General features: G+C 37.8%; 1 protein-coding gene across 1 annotated transcript; it reads left to right on the top strand.

The window, feature by feature from the left end:
* The first annotated feature begins 6377 nt into the window (after nucleotides 1-6377).
* On the top strand, nucleotides 6378-19772 carry si:ch211-284e13.4 (insulin receptor substrate 1-B). The gene is made up of 3 exons (XM_038278802.1): nucleotides 6378-7152; nucleotides 10006-13131; nucleotides 18678-19772. Exons 1-3 carry the CDS (start codon nucleotides 6804-6806, stop codon nucleotides 18683-18685), a joined length of 3483 nt encoding a protein of 1160 aa, XP_038134730.1. The 5' UTR covers nucleotides 6378-6803; the 3' UTR covers nucleotides 18686-19772.
* The last annotated feature ends 752 nt before the right edge of the window (nucleotides 19773-20524 follow it).

The following is a 20524-nucleotide window of genomic DNA, read 5'->3' on the forward strand; positions in this document are numbered from 1 at the left end:
TTTATTAAAAGACAAAATATTTTCTCTAAAAACTTTTCTGCAGTTTCAAATAACATCAATTTTTTGCTATCTGTGTGAAAATCTGTTCTCTATGATAAATTTATTTCACTTTCAAAATTATTTTCCACTCTCGAGTAAACACACATCTGGACAACTCAAATGTTGGAAACTTATTAATAGACTTCTCTTTATTCTTATTATAAGATCAACTAATTTCACATTACCAGACCGGCATGCTTTGTAAAAACAAAATATTGAATAACAGTAATAATAAAATAGTAATAATAGTCAACAAGTACAGGGACTTGATACCTTGACGATCGTAACCAAAATATTTATACAGTAAGCTGTAAAAGCCTATGAGAAAGTAAAGTAGATGATATGAAATAAGGGAGAAGTTTATCACTGGGAGCTTTGGGGAACTGCTTTAAACTTTAAGCTGTTCTTACTACTTGCAGGTTTGTTTGCATAAAAACATGGAAAAAAAAGAAATTATATCATACCACTAGGTAAGGGTAAAAAGAAAGCAAATCTTGGGGAAATATCTCTGATTACTAATAAGGGATATTCAATTAGGAAGACAATTAAATAATAAAAAGTCTTCTCATAGCTTTAAAAATCTACAGCAACAAATTTTCATCTGTCTTTCTTCAGTAATGATTATATGACAAAATAAAACTTAAGCTTTGTTTTCTATTTTGTTGTTGTACAGTCTTTGACCTGCTTTATTTTAAAACTTCTGCTGGTAACCCAGTTGCTTTCTTCCTTTCTTTTTTATAAACTTATCACATAAATATCATCTTAATTAAAAGGGACAAAAAAAATACATCCTCCAGTAACCCCTTAATGTCTAAATTCATACCCAGTTGAACAAAACATTTACCAATTGTTTCCTTTTAGTTGATGTTGGATTAAACAGAGGTGACAAATTTTAGGATTTCATCTATATTTAATGCAAATTCAGGTATGAAACAATTGGTGACACTAGACAACTAAGGGATAACATGAAATGTTCAATCTTAGTATGTTGACTTTTTTAATTCTTCTGTTTTGCTCAGACCAAAAGTCATTAAGTCAAAACATGAGACTGTTATCATCTTAGCTTTTCAAATTTACCTAATTCATGGGAAGTCGACTTGTATACACAGTCCTAGGAGCTACTGTCTTTTTTCTTTGCTACAAGAAAACAATGTTAGAAATTGGACACTGTTAGAAATTAAGCTACATTGTGTTTTTTTGAAAATCACTGTTTCAAATTATCCAAATACTATAAAGTTACTTTGCTGCACTTCTCTATGAGCTGCTATTCATATTTTGCAATAACAAATCTGTGTTAGAGATGTTATCCCAACCTTGATCTTTTGAAAACCAATGCTTTTTTGTCAGTTGGTGTTTCCAATTGAGTTATATTTGGAGAAAATAGCTTTACTTGACAGTTCTAGGCGGTTCAATGCCCATATTTTATAAATCATTCTTGTATTATGGTATGAAACTACATCAATAATTATTTATTCATTTTGAAGTGGCTCTGACCTTTGCTTTAAGGCTTCATTTTCCCCAACTTGAAAAGGGAACTTGTTTCAGAAGACCTTTAACAGGACTCCTTTTAATGATCAAAAATCAAATCTTTGTTTTCTTTCTTTTATTTTGAAAGTTGCCAATGTACAATCAGGTGATACACCTTTTAATAAAAACAGGGGAAAAACACAAAAAGGATCAAAGGATTGTAACCTGATAACCAAGAAGGTCAATTTACCCCAAATTTAAATACTTTTAAAAAATGACAAGCGCATACGAATTAAATTAAATATCAAAAACTCACATTTAAAGCATCGAAAAAAGGGATAATTATCTTTGCACTGTTTATCAATACTTCTATCCTTAGTCTTAACTTTTAACTGTTTTAAATACACAAAACCATATTTAACAAACTACAGATAACAGTGAAACCTTTTAAAAAATGCACTTGATTTAATGAGTCTATCAGGATCTAAATCTAAAGCACATTTTATAGCATCCTTATTTCCACAGGTTTATGCATAAACCAGCATTTCCATTATACATAAACCATGTTCGTTGTATTTAGACTGAAACTGGTATGAAGCCAATCTCTTCACTTTTCAATTAGGGGATAATTGAAAAAAAATAATAGAAAGGATTCATGCATCCTGGAAATACAACAGATCACCCTGAACACATCATCCTGCTCATTGAAATATGGTGGTGGCAGCATTATGCAATGGGAATGTTGTCTACAAGCTGCTACTGTAGACTTTCTCCAGTAGGAAAATTGAAGCTGATGGTATGATGGATGGAGCTGAAAAAGTCCTGGGAGAAACTATGTTAGAAAAACACATTAGATGTTTTTCTCTAACATCTATCTCTTCTCCTTGACTCTACCTTGGTCCCACTGTGGCTCTACTGTTCTTATACCTCACCCAAATTACTCAGGTTATCCTGAGCTATTTTCTCCATTTGTGCTGCTATAGGCTTAGCTGTGTGTTTCCAGGACGGGACCGCTTGTGGAGCTGGTTAACAGTTGCCTTTTATATCTCTTCGTTTTCTATCTCTGCTTCTGTCTCCTTGAACCCTAGTTGGCCTCAGCAGATGGCCGCTCACACTGAGCCTGGTTCTGCTGGAGGTTTCTTCCTGTTAAAAGGGAGTTTTTCCTCTCCACTGTCGCTACAAGCATGCTTGGTTTGAGGGATTGCTTTTCTGGTTGACTGTATGATCTCGTTAAACAGTCTCTGTAAAGGGCCATGAGATGACGTGTTGTAAATTGGTGCTATAAATATATATATATAAATAAACTGAAATTCATTGAATAGATGGATTCCCCAGCATACAGCTAGAGGATATTCTGATAATATCCTTCACAGAGAAAACAAAAAAATAAAAATAATTCAGCTTATATTATGTTAGCAAAAATGTTGAATTTTCATTACACTTTTAAAAAATGTAAGAGTGATTTTTTTTTTCTTCCTGAAATAAATTTAAATGTATTTTCTCTTAATTTGAGTATAGGTATAAAAAAACTGTTTGCAAATTGATTATTTACATTTTAAACAAGAAAAAAAAATCAATCACTCTATTAACCAATAATCCTATTTACATGCTCAAATTGAGGGTAAATACATTTATTTGAAGAAATAATCACTAGTTTTCTCATCAGTTTTTGCAGTGGCAGTATTTAATCTTGATCTATGTCAGTGAAAGTAATTTAATATTTCATTTTAAGTGTTTTAAATGTGATAATGTATAACGAATAAATGCTAAAAACTGCATCATAAAAATAAAATATTTCTATTATAACCATACCTGATAGTTGCAGGATCTCTGATCATAGATTCAATTTATTATCACTTACCTGGAATCACTGTAATATTTTCCTGACCAGCCCTCCTGAAATGTTGAAGTTTTTAATAAACAACAATGTAAACTGATAACAAACGCGTTAGTTGCACAATAGCTATTATGCTGACTGTTGCGCAGTATGCATTCTGGGAACTTTCTCCCTCAATATGCATTTAGAGGAAGTGAGAATGGCATTCACCCATATAGGCTGCAGACCGCATTCGACCTTTGGAACAACATGTTCTGCAGCTGCTCTGCTTCTGTTTGTAAAATCACAAAATAAGAAACAGAAACTGCCTGTTCCTCTGCATGAGAGTGTTCACTGGATAAACCCCAACCATTCCCCCCCTGATTATTGTTTTTTTTTTTTTTCTTTTTTTTTTTTCATATATATATTTGACTGACACACCGGCTTGGAGATGCCAGTCAGCCATACGTCAATTTTCACAGAGATGCAAGAACAAACGGGGAAACCAAGCAGGGGGATTTACACAATAAAAGCATGCGAGTAACTAAAAGCTGGTGCAATACTAAAAACTGTGCGAGAAAATATTGTGATTAGTAAGAAGAAACAATATAGCCTTTATACACTAAGGGGCAATTATAAATCCAAGATAAACCTGGTTAAAATAAAAATAATTAAAGAACAGCTTTAATAATTAGTTTTCTTTTAATTTATTAGTGGTGCCATTAAATAGATGCTATGGGATGACATCCTTTGTTGCTCCATCTTGATTCCATTTTGTCCAGACCGATTCAATATTATCAAAATTTGTTTTTTCTAAAGGATACCAGTATCACTTAGATTAAAGTTTAAAAGAGATATAGGTTAGTATCCTAAAACTCAGATTACTACTTAAAAACCTTGAAATGACATGTGTTGTGAATTAACGCTATATAAATAAACTGAATTGAACTAATGGAAATACCACAATTGCAAAACATTTTAGAAATAAGCGGAATATAACTCCTGATTTTTAGATTTATAGAGTGGCGGTTCGAGACCAAATTGACCAGGGGAAAACAGATTAGGGCCGGTGCTTTTTCATGTTACTCAAAAGAAAAATATAAAACAATAGTTATCTATATTTAGAAAGACAGTGTCATAAAGCCAATTACAAACTTTTAAATTCCAGTTAAAAAAGTTATTGGAAAAAAATAATTCAGGGGAAAAACAGTTGGCATACACTGGAAACCCTGGAAGGTTAATTAAAATGTAAACTTATGTGGAATCCACTACCTCAAGAAGAATCTAGCAAATAGTCTAGCAAATAAACTTTTTTTTATGGATGGAAATACAATTAAATATCTATATATATATTAGAGTAAAACGTTTTTTTTTATAAACCTTTTGCCTAGACTGAAATTAAATTGAACTTGTAACTGAACTTTTATTCAATTCAATTTCAATTCAATTCAGTTTATTTATATAGCGCCAATTCACAACACGTCATCTCAAGGCATTTTACAGTTCATACAGTCAAATTGATTCAGAGTTTTCTATTTAAGGAAAACCAGTTGATTGCATCGACTCATTGACTCGAAGGCAATCCCTCACACTAAGCATGCTTGTAAGGACAGTTGAGAGGAAAAACTCCACTTTAACAGGAAGAAACCTCCAGCAGAACCAGGCTCAGTGTGAGCGGCCATCTGCCGAGACAGACTGGGGTTCAAGGAAAGAGAAGCAGACATACAAAGAGCAACTGTAAAATGCTCCCCCGTCCAGGAAACACACAGCCAGGCAGATGAGCTCCAAGCCAGCTCCCATGTCAGAGGATGAAGAGAGCACATCCAGCCAGTCACAGTCAGAGAAACAGGACTACACTGGAAAAACAGGCCGATATCCAACATCTAATTCACAGCCCATCAATAACATCAAATTATTGATCTCACATTGGAGAAATTTAGCTCTGCATTCAACCCACTCCCCTGGGTGAGTTAAATGCAAAGACGTAGCCAGAAAATTTTTATAAGGGTGGCCAGGCAATAACCAATGTACACTGAGGAGTGGCCGAAAGTAGATAGGCACCAAAACCTCACAGGCAATCTACACTGTTCCTACAGGTAAATTAACGAGCAAAACATCTGTAGTTTCTAAATAAAGACAAACTATACTTTCCCACAGCATTTGCTAACAAATAGACAAATATATCCAAACATCCGTGCTTTCTAGATAAAAAGTATAGCGGATAAAATTCTTTCATCTTTGAGTTCTGAGGTTAATATCTTTTCCATTGTCAACACTTACCTACTTTTATCAGTAATCATTCTGCATAAAATTGACATTAACAAGTACTAATATCTACTTAAAATTAGGATTTATTGTTTTATTAAAATATTTGTTTATGTATGATTTTACTGAAGACTCCTAGACGACTTGCAGAGACGCATAATTTTCTCTTTACCCCATAAAACACAAAATCTAGTTCTGAAAAGAGCATGAATTCTGTACTTATCATCTTAAATGTTAGTATATTGATGTGCATAATATACCACTGTGTTTTTGTCATCAAGTAATTGTTAATATATGAAAAATTAAAATATTTTGAATTATCGACTTGAGAGTATTACTGTTGCCACCATCTGTATTAGAGGGAAATAAACGGTAGGGGTGGCCACAGGGGTGGCCAATGATTGGCTAAGGGTGGCCATGGCCACCCCTGGCCCCCCATCTAGCTCCGCCCCTGGGGAGCAGTGGACCTCAGGATTCCAAGCTCTATGCCCTAACCACTCCCCTACTAATTATTTAACATTTTCAAGGATATTCTATCCAGTAGTTCACACTACTTAGTTAAAATTTGTAAAAAGAAGTTGATGAAGTTGACAGCTTTAGTATCATGTATTTTTTTTTACTCTTACATTATCAATTAATTTGATGGCTACATTTTGCTTTGACTCAAGTGGAAATATGTTGAAGCTTGGCTACTTTTACTTGTTTTCTGCCCACCTCCATGTAAACGTTCCAAATGGTTAAAGCGGCAGACAGCAGCTTTATTTTGAAAAGTCATAACGGAAGCTCTGTTTCCATCCAGTCTGGCTCGATGGTGCGCGTGTGGAGGGGAGGGTGAGGGTGTTCTTCACAGGCTCCGGGCATCCTCAGACAGGTGGAAGAGACGTCCTCAAGCAGCTGAACCGCACCGCGCTCGGACTGGGCTGGGCTGCGGGACAAGCGGCGGCGTTCGCTGCGCGCGCTCGGTGCACGGATCCCCCCCACCCCTCCTTCCTCCTCCTCTTCTTCCTCCCTGCAGCTGATGCCTCATCCGAAAACATGCTTTGGCTGATTCCTCCTCATCCTTATCCCCCGCACACATGCTCGGTATTCCCAGCGCGCACGCGGGGAGGACGAGGGATGTAGCCGCAGCTGGATAAATGAGGAGAACCCATGGGCGTCAGCTTCTTCCCTGAGATTCTCACCGTTTAACCGGGGATTTCACACCGCCGCTCCGGTCATGGAGAGCCAAGCAGTCGAGCCGCAGAGCTATGAAGATGTGCAGAAAAGCGGCTACCTCCGCAAACACAAATCGATGCACCGGCGGTTCTTCGTGCTGAGGGCGGCCTCGGAGCACGGTCCGGCTCGGCTCGAATACTACGAGAACGAGAAGAAATTCCGCAGTAAATCACCTGTGCCCAAGAAGGTCCTGAACCTGGAGACCTGCTTCAACATCAACAAGCGGGCGGATTCCAAGAACAAGCACATGATCGTGCTCTACACCCGCAGCGAGAGCTTTGCCATCGCTGCGGACAGCGAGGAGGTCCAGAATGAGTGGTACCAAGCCATGCTGGATCTCCAGTGCAACTGTAAGACACGCAGCGTGGGCTGTGATTCTCTGTCTGTTTCTCCATCAGGCCTGTCCCGCCCTGTGGGCTTGTTGTTCTCCATCTATCCAGATTATTAAAACCCATTTTTTTAATTCCCATTCTAATATTTGCTGCAGGTATTGTTTATTTGTTTATTTCATGCAATGTTGTGATAACTCAGAGCAAATATAAGGTATGTAAAGCAGAAGGTGCGTCTGGCTGAGCGGGGTAGACCATAACGCTACGGGCGGCATGCGTTATGTGTTTGTGCACCAATCCTAATGAGCCTCAGTATATTACAGAGCGAAATAGAGGAACAGTTTCTGTCAGCAGAATAAATAATGTGATGCATTCAATTGTTCATGCATGCTTCAACGCAAAATCATTTAGTCTGACTAAAATGAAGCCCGCATCGTTCGCACGACGGCGTGTTTTGCATGACGCAGTGGGCATATAGCAACCATCCGCGGGATGCATCACATAGTAGTAGCCTATCGCAGCGCGCTCCGCTGCAGCCTGTGTTTTTGTTTTTCCTGCAAGGCTCCTGACTTGCAGTTCGCCTAATCTACATTCTCGATGCACGGAATTTGAGGGGAGTTTTTTTTTTCTTTCCATGATATCGTGAACGTGCTCTTCAATGAAAATTGTTATAATATTTTTCTCTGCTGGTTATCGTCGTGCTTACGTTTTTAGCAGACCACCACCCACATTCCTCCCCCTTTTGATTTGCGTCTCTGTTTGTGACGGATGGTAGCCTACTTGCCCCGCTCCGAGGTGTTGTGCGCTGCGTTGGGATTTTGTTGACATTGCAATATATATATATATATATATATATATATATATATATATATATATATATATATATATATATATATATATATATATATATATATATATATATATATATATATATATATATATATATATATATATATATACTTTAATCAGGGGCTGATTTACCATTAGGCAATACTAGGCAGTTGCCTAGGGCTCCAAGTTAATGGGGGCCCCCATAAAAAAATCTGTTTACATGTATAGCTATTAAGGTACAACTATTACTTATTTGTGCTCATTGTTTTTGATGAAAATCCTTTTGTAGGAAGATAAAGAATGTCTATTATTAAGTATGCCTCAGCACCCCCCCTTCAGTGTCCACCATATTGGATCAGTCTATTTGCTGCACATGTTCAGAAAAGGTCCAAACAGACACCATCAAACTATTTGAAAACAAATGATGCGAAGCAGTGTTGCAAACTTAGTACTTGTGTCGCTATATTTAGCAACTTTTCAGACCCCTCTAGTACTTTTATTAAAAAAAAACGGCTAGTGCCAAATCTAGCGACTTTTTTCTGTTACTGGAGACTTTGGCAACAACATATGAAAGCACCAAACTCTGCTCTCCAGAGCAAGTAGATTGGTAACCCCGCCTCCTGCTCTCCTCTTTCTTGCTCTCTTCATTCATGCAGCTATTATTTCATCCAAATGAAAAATGGAGAACAGATGAGCAGATCATGGCTTTTCCACAGTGAAAAGAAGGAGTGTGTTATTTACTTTTGCCTTTTTGGGAACACAGGAAGAAGTAATCAGCTAAGTGAGCTTAGTGCTTGGAAAAAATCTTTAATTCCTTTTGAGACAGCATGAAAAGTCAGCTGAGTACAAAACATAGAGAGGAAAACAACAAGAAAAGGGTCAAGAAGAGGGGGACAAAACCTAGAACAAATAATGTATGTCTATTCTATAAAAATTTCTGAATTTGTATAATGGGTCTGTTTTATGTGTTGTCTTCTCAGTTCAGAGGGCCCCCTGCCTGTCTTTGCCTAGGGCCCCAAATTTCCTAAATCCGCCCCTGAGTGTAATGACAATAAAACACTGGAACAAAAAAAAAAACTTTTAAGAAATGGAATCTTCATGAGAGCTGTACAAAACAATTTTTTTTTAAATTCATTCTGTGTATACAGAATATTTTAGTTTAAGTCTAGAAGCTTCTCATTTACAAACAACCTGGTCAAGAGGCTACATGAATGAATAAAATATACAGTACATACACAATAGAAAAAAAAATACATTTAAAGAAATAGATATATCAAGAAATAAAAAAGGTACAATATGGCAGTACTTTGTTGCTTGATTTTAAAGCTGCAAATATTTATTGAACATATTTAAACTCAAGCAATAGCTTAGTTTAGTTTTTAAAGTAATGTCATCCTTGATCAAAATTTGAGATCTGTGGAATTATCTTAAATATTTTCTATAATTTTATCTCCTAATCACAGAAGGACATAAGTGAAATTATAAAGTGCAACTAAAGGGATGTAGAACAATTGCACTGAAAAAGCTGGACTGAAAATAAATAAAAGCAATTCTTAAAATGTTCTATTTTTAAGCATAAATCATCTTATTCCATTGGCAACTTGTCCTATTTCACTAATTAAATCAAAGGAAAATACTTCTTTCACTGCAAAAATTTAAATATAAGTAATTGTTTTATTGAAACAAGTGTATTTTCGCTTTATTTGAGCAGGTAAGACAATTTGCCAATGGAATAAGATTATTTACATCATATGCAAAACATCTTCTTATTTTAGGGGGGCAATACTCCTTCCATTAACAGATCATGCATCTACTTCCTAAGTTTTGGGTAAATGAACTCTATTTTATATTTTTTTATTTAATACATTTTTAGATGGATTTTTAGATAGAGTTGTTATTATTTCCGACTTATAGTTACATTTTTGCAATGTGGCTGTCATTTTCACAATATGACAGAGACGTTATAAAATGTCAGATCTACTTGTATTTTTTTACATTTGGAGGCGTAATTAACTTGTTTTTTATCCTTTGTTATCTTCCCAGGTAAAACCCCTGAAGACTATGGCAGCAGTGGGGAGTGTAGCTCTCCATCTCCCATCCCAACATTTAAGGAGGTATGGCAAGTCAAGGTTTGGCCTAAAGGTCTTGGACATGCCAGAAACCTGGTGGGCATCTACCGGTTGTGCCTAACTGATAAGACAGTCAACTTTGTCAAACTCAATTCTGACGTGGCCGCCGTGGTGCTGCAGCTGATGAATGTTCGCAGGTGCGGCCATTCAGAGAACTTCTTTTTCATTGAGGTGGGACGCTCAGCAATCACAGGACCTGGAGAGTTCTGGATGCAAGTGGACGACTCTGTGGTGGCTCAGAACATGCACGAGACCCTGCTGGAGGCTATGAAGGCCCTGAGCGAGGAGTTCCGACAACGGAGCAAGTCTCAGTCTGTAGGAACATCATGTGGTGGTGGTACTGCTTCGAATCCCATCAGTGTGCCAAGTCGGCGTCATCACCCGAATCTGCCACCGAGCCAGGTGGGCTTCTCCAGGAGAGCACGCACTGAGACTCCAGGAACAGGTGGTAGCAGCACAAGCACTTCCCCCACTTCAAGACACGGGTTTCCAAGGGCACGGACAGCCAGCATTGGAGCCCGGTCAGAGGAGGGAGGAGCGAGCGCCAGAGGGACATGGGCCAGTTCCAGCCCAAGTCTCAATGGATCCTGCTCAACTACTCCAACGCTAAGACCCAAACCCACCAGGGCCCCGACCCCAGCAAAGATTACCTTGAGCCTTGCACGTTACACACCTAACCCTGCTCCCTCTCCTGCACCAAGCCTGTCCTCCAGTTCAGGTCACGGATCTGAATGTGGCCTAGTTGGGTCTGTGGTGGGAGGCATGTCCATTTGCTCCTACGCCCGTGTTTCTCAAAGAGTTTCTGTTTCAGGTTCACCGAGCGACTATGGATCCTCAGATGAATACGGCTCTAGTCCTGGTGAGCACTCTCTGCTAATACCAAGTCTGTCTGGACATCACGCACACGGAGAAGGCTCCTCCAGCTACATAGAAATGGGACAAAGAGAAGGGCTGCACGGCTCCCATCATTATTCCAAAGGCAGACGGATTTTGCGACGCTCGTCTAGTCGGGAGTCTGAGGCCGAGCGAAGGCTGCTGAGTAAGAGGGCTTCACTGCCTTTGGCAACTCATGAAAGACTGACCCCGCACAGAAAAGATGAAGATGATGATGACGAAGAAGAGTACGCCATCATGTCACGGAGTACTAACAGAGAGAGGACAGATCTGCACCGGGGCTCAGAGAATCCAGCAGTTCAGGCCAGGCGGCTTGAAGATGAAGGGAAGAACAGGAAGAGGGCTGACAAAAGCAGGGCACATGGGGGTGAAGGAGCAACTCTAGACAGCGGCTATATGTCAATGTTACCCGGGGTGACATCCCCGCCTGTTTCGCTGTCTCTTTCGATGGGAATGTATGACTCCGGGGCTAAACCGGGGGCGGATGACGAGTACATGGCCATGACCCCAAACAGTAGTGTGTCCCCCCCTCAGCACATCCGCCAACCCACTTCAGAGGGCTATATGGTCATGTCCCCAAACAGCAGCAGTTCTACAGACCTGCACGGGCTGGGCATGTGGGAGAGCAGGGCGAGCATGGAGAGCCAGGTAGCCGGTGACTACATGAACATTTCCCCCATCAGCAGCCGCTCCGCTTGCAGCACTCCGCCTTCACACCATGAGCAGCACCAGTTGCAACCCAAAATGTTCAACTCATACTTCTCACTGCCACGAGCCTATCAGCACACCCTCTATACTCGCTTTGAGGAGGACTTGAACAAAGGAGAGGAAAAAAAAGACAGTAGTGGGAATGACAGTGCTGGAAGGGGAGGGAGAACGGGGTACAACAAAAGAAACAAAATAGCAGTGGGCTCTGCAGGAGGCTGCCAACTCTCCATGTCCTCCTCTTCTTTCTCCTCCAGCTCTGCCAGCAGTGAAAGCCTTGAAGACAAGTCCCTATCTACCGGCCGAGGGTTGAGTTTATTAAGAACCGGGACAGAATACAAAAGTGCAGGAACATCCACAAAGGATGGACGTCACCACCAAAAACGTTCATCTAGCAGTAAAAGCCCGAAGCAGCAGAGGAGGGGGCGTCCCCTGAGCGTATCTTCAGATATTGCAAAGGCAAACACTTTACCAAGGGTTAAGGAAAATCTACCACCATCAGGATCCCAGAATGTTGGGGACTATGTCAGCATTGTCTTTAAGGAAGACAGTGCATACGATAAGGGCAGGAGTGGACCGCCCATTATCCATGGAACTCTGCGCCCCATAAACCAGCCTCTCCTCAGTCACGATAACCCTGCTAACCTTCCCCGCAGTTTCTCTGCACCGCTGTCCACCTCTGCAGAATATGTGAATATGGATTTAGGGAAATCCACAACACCTCCAACTCATGTTAGATCCACCTTCAGTACCCTACAGGGTCCAGCAGCTGTCATCCCCAAGGCCCGACATGAACATGGCTCATCCTCTCCGCTGGCAGCAGAAGGCTACAGAGCAAAAATAAACACTGCAACAGTGCTGACTGATGTTCCAGTCCATTTTATTGATAGCAAAGGTTCAGATTCAAGGAACTCAGTAAGACCTGCCATTCATTCTAGTCAACCTCTATCTAGAGAGCAGGAGACAAGTTTGGAGTCTTCCCCGGTTAAGTCCTTCCAGTCGCCAGACCGGAGCAGCAGATTGGTCCGATGTAATCAGCAGGGACACTTGAGCCACAGATCTGAAGCATTCAGCTCACCATCATCTTTACCACCATACCCATCTTCTTCTACCTCCCTCTTCTCTGAGGGCAACCAGGCAGCCAGCCGGCAGGGTTTGGATTGCTCACTGTGGGAGAATGGGCAGGCCTCCGGTTTGTCTGCCCCATCTCCACCACAAGCCTCCACCTCATCCACTGAACAAGGCCTTAACTACATAGACCTTGACCTAGCCTTGAAGGAGAGCGCTCAGACTGGAGTGGAGCACACCTCATCCGTCTACAATGTTGGAGGGAGTGCAATGGGAAGCAGTGTTGGCTCTGCCCTTAACACTTACGCCAGTATTGATTTCTACAAATCAGAGGAACTTCGAACGAGCCAGAACAGTAGAAAGGATGGTCAAGGTGAGTTTTGTGGGTATTTAGACTAAGAATATCTCACATAAAAAAAGAAGTGTTTAGTACAATGCCTGGCCAAATAAAAAATTGTCACCAGAAAGAAAAAAAAATGGTCACACACTCTTCGTTGGACTGCCTTTAGCTTTGATTACAGCATGCACTTGCTGTGGCATTGTTTCCATACATTCCTGCAAAAGAGTTGCAAGATTTAATTCCACACATTGTTGAATATTTCAGCAAGATCTTGCATTGATTACGGTAGTTTTACTGCTGCCCAAGCCTTGTCCTGCACATCCCAAATATTCTTAATGATGAATGATTCAATCCATGTACGCAGATTATGTCTCATGCTGCCTGAACAATTCTTTCCAAATTTGAGTCTGCATCCTTGCATTGTCATCTAAAAATATGCCCGTGCCATCAGGGAAGAAAAAAAAATCCATTGATTGAATAACCTGGTCATTAAGTAGATTTAGGTACTCATCTGACCCCATTTTTTGAACCTTTATTTGACCAACTGCAGTAACCCCAGACCATAGTACTGCACCCACAGGTTTGTAAAGAAGGCTTTAGGCATGATGGGTTCATCATTTTACCTGCCTCTGATGTGTCCATTACCCTGGAATGGGAAATATGGACTCATCGGACCTTATGTCCTTCTATCATTCTTTATGTTTCCTAGCAAATTCAAGCCCCCTTTTTTTCCCCGTTAGCCTCAATGATTAGTGATTTTCTTATGTTCTACAGGTGTTCAGATTTTCTTATGTTCTACAGTTGCAGCATTTACACATTGTTCATGTGTAAATGCTGCAACTGTCACTATTAAACATAGCCCAAAGTTCTTCTCTGGCTCTCTACAATACGATTTCACCAGACGTTTAAATGATCATTTGTCATGATTGTTCAGGATTTTTTTCCAGCTCCAATTTTTCCTCAGAGACGATGGGTCCCCTCTATCCTTCCAGTTCTTAACAATGTGTTGGTCAGTTCTTAATCATTGCTAGTTAAATAACTTGTTGCCAGCTAAAAAAAATATAATCACCAATGCAGTAATTATCTTATGGGAAGCTAAAACCAATTTGCATTGTGAAATCCAGGTGGCAACATCTTTTTGGGCAGGCAGTGTGTGTACTTCAACATTAATCTAATATATTGTATTATCGAGTAAATGAAAAGTTTAGAAGAAAATACAATCCAGGAATAAAACCTTCAAAAAAATCTAATAAAAAAAAATGTTTTTAGAGGTTGTTGTTTTTTTTTGTGCAATTTTATCAAAATATTTGTTTCATATTATTTTCCTATGTTTATTTTGTATTTTATTTACAGATAAATTTTTTAATTTTTTCAAACTGAGTTTTAAAAAATGCATTTTTTTTCAATTGCTTCCACAGATCACATTCTCTTCACTTCAGGCTTAAAACAAAATTGACTGATAAAAATGTTGCTAACATCCAGCAGACCAAAAGAAATGCATATTTGCTCCTTACTATAGAAGAAAGCACGTCCCCTGAAGTGAAGACAATTGATTTGTAAAAAGCTATTTTAAATGCAACTCAATCTCAAAAATACAAATTAGAACAACAAAAATTCAAAAAGATATAATTTAAAAATTAATGTGACGACATAAAATATAATAAAAAAAAATATTTTAAGTAAACAAATATGAGAGAACAGCAAAGTCACTCTTATAACCTTTTTTGATTAATAGGCATTTCTGTGTTTAATTTCCGTATTGCATTTTATTTTTTCCCATTAAAAAACATGTTTGTTGCTTGCAATGATAATAGAGCACAATTCACTCCATATTTTATAAAAAAAATATTTTATTTTTCTTACTCTTTTGAAACTTAGGGTAATTATAAAAAAAACAGAGAAAGACAGGGCACTCTTGAACCTTACAGTAAGTTTGCTCTTCTATTTTCTGATTCTGTTATTTAACAAATAATTCGTCGTCCATGAAGTGCATGACCAGTGTTTTCGGCCTCTCCTGGGTCTTGGTATTTATGAGAAAAGCTTTTACTCTTGTCAAGATAGAGAAGCATCTCTTAGCTTTGTTTTTTTTTTTATGGGTTTGGTCAAAAACTCTTCTACATTGATAACAACTAGTACACAGCACCACAGCAGGCCACAAGCTCTTCTTTTCTTAAGATGAGACAATGTTCTGTCTTGGTCCCATTCATGCACTGGCTAGGTCTCCAGTGTGCTGTGCAGTGCATTTTGAGGAAATCATCTGATGATCTTCAAACCTGTTCCCCTGCAGCGAAGCTGCACAGACAAGATGGTCTGTGAAGGCGAAGCGCTCCACATTGTTTCCCTGAATGGTGTTACTCACCTACAGAGAGATGAATACAAATATACAGAATAATAAAAAAATTAACCGTCTTATTTATACAGTTATTACTTAATATTTAAGAAAAAATTAAAAACTAGCATATAGTTATATAGTAACCAAAAAGTTGTAGAACATACATACTCATTTTGCCCCCATGCCTCACCATTGAAACCTCTATTTAGACTAGTAAAACAATAAAATGCATCCAAATGGAAGTAAGGCTGAAAAGTTTAGGTCAGGCACATTTTATAAAAGAAATAAAATTTGATTATTATTACTGATTATTTACTAATAATTTATGTTTAATGTGTCAATAATTAATTTGTGGAGTTTTCATACGGGCTGCATCCGAGCCCCCTATTGACAATCTGGGAGACAGAAATTGAAAATTGGGGATGAAAATGTAAACAATTTTTATTCCAAAATTAAAAAGAATCATGATGACCTCATTTTAAAGTGACAAGATGAACATGTTGGCCTAAATATTATGTGGTTAGGTCCTACTTGACTGGAACCTACAGGGTAAATGTGTGAAAGCTAACATTTGCAGAGTTGTTTTCATCTTGTTGTGTTTGACTGGTGTAAATTTAGATAATACCACACTGTGTCAATGCCTCAAAGTTTTCATGAGCCTTTATACATGAAATATCTGTGGAAACTCAGTAACTCACCGGGATCACATTCCTGCCTTCCACACATGCAGGAATTAGCGCTTTCCACACATGCAAACTAGTCCCAAAGGTGGATTGGATGTTCCTAATATCACCTGCAGGTGTCAGCAATGCAAGTCAACTGATTTAAGTGATCGAGAAGACATTCAGATGGAAATTATAAGCTGAGTAGCTATAACGAACAATGCCTTTAGGAGCTGTGATTCTTCCAGTTGTCTTTTCATATAAGACTTTCATGGGCAGTTTTTTCGACAACTGACACATTATTTCACTCTTTTTGTGGACGGGGAAAGTTTTATTTTTCAGGACCAACCAGTTTCCATCTATCATCAAAGTTTCCCTTTTCTCAGGGGTGCTGTTTTTGCAGAGGTCAACAACATGTAGTTAGAGTCAGGACTGTTGTGAGGTAAAAGCAGTTACTCGGAACGTTTCACTTAAGTGATACTAGGACTCGACCTGCTAAATTGCAAGGTTCATTATTGTGGCTTTAATCACACATGACCCTGACCCAGTAAATTGCCAGTAAATCTTTGGGTAAGTTTGTCAATGTGAAGTGCCTTATTACTGCAGGCCTTTTGAGATATAAAGTGTGTAAATCCATAAAGAATCACAATTCAGCTGGTCAATAATTGGAATTACACAAATTCTTCTGATCATTAATCAGTAAAGAGTGAAAATGCTGTTTCTCTTTTATTCATTAAATTCATTAAAACTCTGAACTCCCCTTCCTATGGTTCATAAATATGTCTTAATGTAAGTATTGCTCATTTCAATTTGTTTCACTATTCTCCATCAACTGCAGACATTCAGATTTTTCTTTGATTCATGTTGGTTTTATAAATAGGATTTGGTTTTGGTCCCCAGTAGTTATGAAAAAAAGGGTTGACAGTGATGTAAACATTTTAAAATAGCTAAAAGGAGGGGAAAATACGAACGATTTACTCTAATCAGATTGGATACATGCTTTGACGTGATGTTAATAGTCCTCTGATAAAATCCTCGTCTGGGTCTTTAGTCACTGCTGCTTTCATCTTGCACTGATGTTTCCCATGGCTTTAAGCAGGTGGGCAGCGCTGTGCTTCCAGTCTGTGGGCTGTCTGTAGAGTCTCTTATTATCACAAGTGGGTGTTCGGAGAGCAGGGCCAATTGATTTGTCTGCTGGTAATGAGCCATTTCACATGAATGGAGGCATAGGGGACAGAACGCAGGCCAGGTGTTTTTATTTTTATATGTTGGTGGCTGTAGGATTTCTGATGACAATCTATGACTTGCAAACAATGGTTTATTTGGTTTAAGGTCCACTTTCATTTTCATCAATTTCACATTTGCTAATTTTTTTATGGTTAATTTTAAAGTTAACAGAGACAAATGCATCTGTGGCCAATAATCTTCTAGAAAATAAACTATTTATTTGGTATTTATATAATAGAAATCAATGCTCTGGGAATACTCCGCACATAAGTAATTATTTATGCTGTTCTTAATGACCGATCAAGCTTTTCCATAATGGAAACCTGCAACTCATTCATCCTGGTTTCATTAACTGTAATTGTTTTCTAATACACTATACCCCAGAGGTATTGGCCTTATTCCATTATAAACCTTAAAAAAAAACGGTTTAATCCTTAAACGTGGTTTAAGTTCCACTCTTCTTCCAATTCCAATCTTATATTCATTTTGTCTTTTTTAATGATTTACCTAAAGCATTATTTATCCAGAAAGATTACGGTATGTAATACACAGCTTTCTCGTTTTTGAAGATACGATTTGAATAAAATGGAACCGAAATGAATTGAAAATGATATATATATATATATATATATATATATATATATAAATATATACATACGTATATATATATATATATATATATATATATATATATATATATATGTATATATATATATATATATATGTATATATATAATATATATATATATATATTTATACATATATATATACGTATACATATATATATATATATATATATATATATATATATATATATATACGTATACATATATATATATATATATATATATACGTATATATATATATATATATACATATATATTACGTATATTATATACGTATATATATATGTATATATATATATATATATATATATATATATATATATATATATATACGTATAAACCTTTAAAAAGCTGATTGTTATCAATCTGAAGATAAGCAACCTCTGATGGTTCTGCCACTGTGTTATTTTAAAATGATCCAATTTTAGACCATCAGAAACTTTATGCTGCTCAGGTGGAAATAATAATCTGTGGAAATGATAAAGCTTTCACAAAGCCACAATATTGACATCTGTAACAACTTCCATGAGACCAATCAGGAAATCCTTTCACAAAGATATGAAGCGCTCTGTAATGTTTACCCAAGCTGCCAGCAGGCTCTCTAAATTAAACAAAAACAATATGCCTGAGTAAAAATATAAGCTAGAAAGGGGTTACAGAGGAGAAAGTACCTTTGTGTCAAATTAATATTTTTTTTATTATTAATGTCTTCTTTTTATTCCTTCACCCCAGACTGTTGATCTCCATCTCGGCCTCTGATGCGACTGCTCACCACTCGCCTCGCCTCATCATTTGTTGCCACAACAGGAACTGTAAGCTGGAGTTGGAACGCTGAAACTGAGGATTTCTCATCCCGTCTGCTGTTTTCGGTCAACCAAATGTGTGCCAAACACACACACACATTAACACAAACCCATATATATAAACTCTACACACAGCTACATTTGAAGGAAAGAATTTGCCTTGTTTGAACCATTCTGACACCTGATCTTTGTTTAACGTGGTACAAAGAAGGACTGAGCCCACATGTGTCCAATCTGTTGATTATTGACAGTTATTTCAAACTTAATTAATGTATTTAAGGCTAAATGAAACTGTTGAAATCCAGAAAAGCAAATTAAATCTTTTTGGCTGTGATTTCAGAGCCGATTGGCTTAATTAAAGTTTCACAAAACAGAAAATTAGCAGCTGTTTTTTTTATCTAATCGGTCTGTTGAATTTTTATGTGGTTCTACCTCCTCCTTCTTTGTATATATAGTTTTAAAGATCACCATGTTTGAGCAAATAGGAAGAAAACAGGTGAAGGCAAGTTTCTTAAACACACCATCTCACTGTAAACAGTTTAAAATGACCATCTACTGTAAAGTTGCCTAAAAAAGCTTTTATACGTCACTACTACAGCTCTTGTGTTACTGAGTTTCTTCAAAAACACTGCTAGAAATATTTTTACACACAAAGACTCAACAGAGCCCTTCACATTTATTTGCACTCCTGGTAAAGATGTGTAAAAAAGCCTTTAAATAAATGAGTATTTTACTGCATCAGCATAATCATAGTAAAAAAAAAAACTTGATCTTTATTTTTAGAACAGCTTTATTGAAGATACATGTTTACGTTTACTGATTTAGGATAAAAATCTTAATCCTGCAACTGGTAACTGGGTCAGTTTCTTGTGACGACTTGTCTAAGGTTTTTTTATAGTGGGTTAGGAGATTAAAATAAAAATTTTCTGTTGATACTTGGGAGTAAATTTGGATATTTTGCTTGCTGATCTTTTCATGGTCTTTGGAGGAGAAATAAGCCCACAGCACCACAGATCCTCCTCCATGCTTAACTCTTTTGTTTAAAACCTTAGTCTGCTTAGGAAAAGCATTTTATTTAAATTACCAAACCAGCTCTACTTAAAGTCCTAGGGGCATTTACCAGTCATGTCTATGATTGTAAGATGCAACTATGGCCTAGTGGTTTTTACAGAGAAACTTGGTGGTATAGTGTTGCAAACGTTCTGCAAATACATAAATGTGCAGCAAATATAAAAAACATATCACAAACACAAAAACCGGAGGCTAACACATAAACACAAACAATATGTGCAAAGGCCAAATGCTGCAAAAGAGAGAGGCTACAATTGCATTGAAGTAACAGCAGAGTGCAAATGCAAACACAAAACCCACTGAAAGATGCTAACACATAAAATATGTGCAAAAATAAGTGCTAGTTAATAAAAGCTGGCTACTAGGGGGAGATGATCACTAACCTCATAAGGGACCAAAATCTTAGTAAACCCATAAATGCGATACTGAGGAATATTAAGTGTTAAGAAAGGATTCAAATCAGGCATATCGCTAATGTTTTTTGCTAATCATCTGGTCCATAGGTAGTAATTTTAAGTAATATCTATGATCTGGTCCCATTAAGGCTGTTTTATGTTTGTATGTCTGCATGTGTGTTGCAGTTAATGCAGGTATACCCCCGCCCCCTCCGCAGCCACTCTGCTGCACCTCTCCAAAATTGTAGGTGACTGCAGACAGGAGGCCTCTGATTGGTCAAATCTACATCCGCTCTACAGTATGCGTATT

The sequence above is a fragment of the Cyprinodon tularosa genome, unplaced genomic scaffold (assembly GCF_016077235.1).
Source record: "Cyprinodon tularosa strain WSP-4 unplaced genomic scaffold, ASM1607723v1 ctg1017, whole genome shotgun sequence".
Lineage (NCBI taxonomy): Eukaryota > Metazoa > Chordata > Actinopteri > Cyprinodontiformes > Cyprinodontidae > Cyprinodon > Cyprinodon tularosa.

Coding starts and splice junctions, on each gene's coding strand:
- si:ch211-284e13.4 (XM_038278802.1), top strand. CDS start 6,804: ATGGAGAGCCAAGCAGTCGAGCCGCAGAGCTATGAAGATGTGCAGAAA. Junction 7,153..10,005: donor GCTGGATCTCCAGTGCAACT/GTAAGACACGCA, acceptor TTATCTTCCCAG/GTAAAACCCCTGAAGACTAT.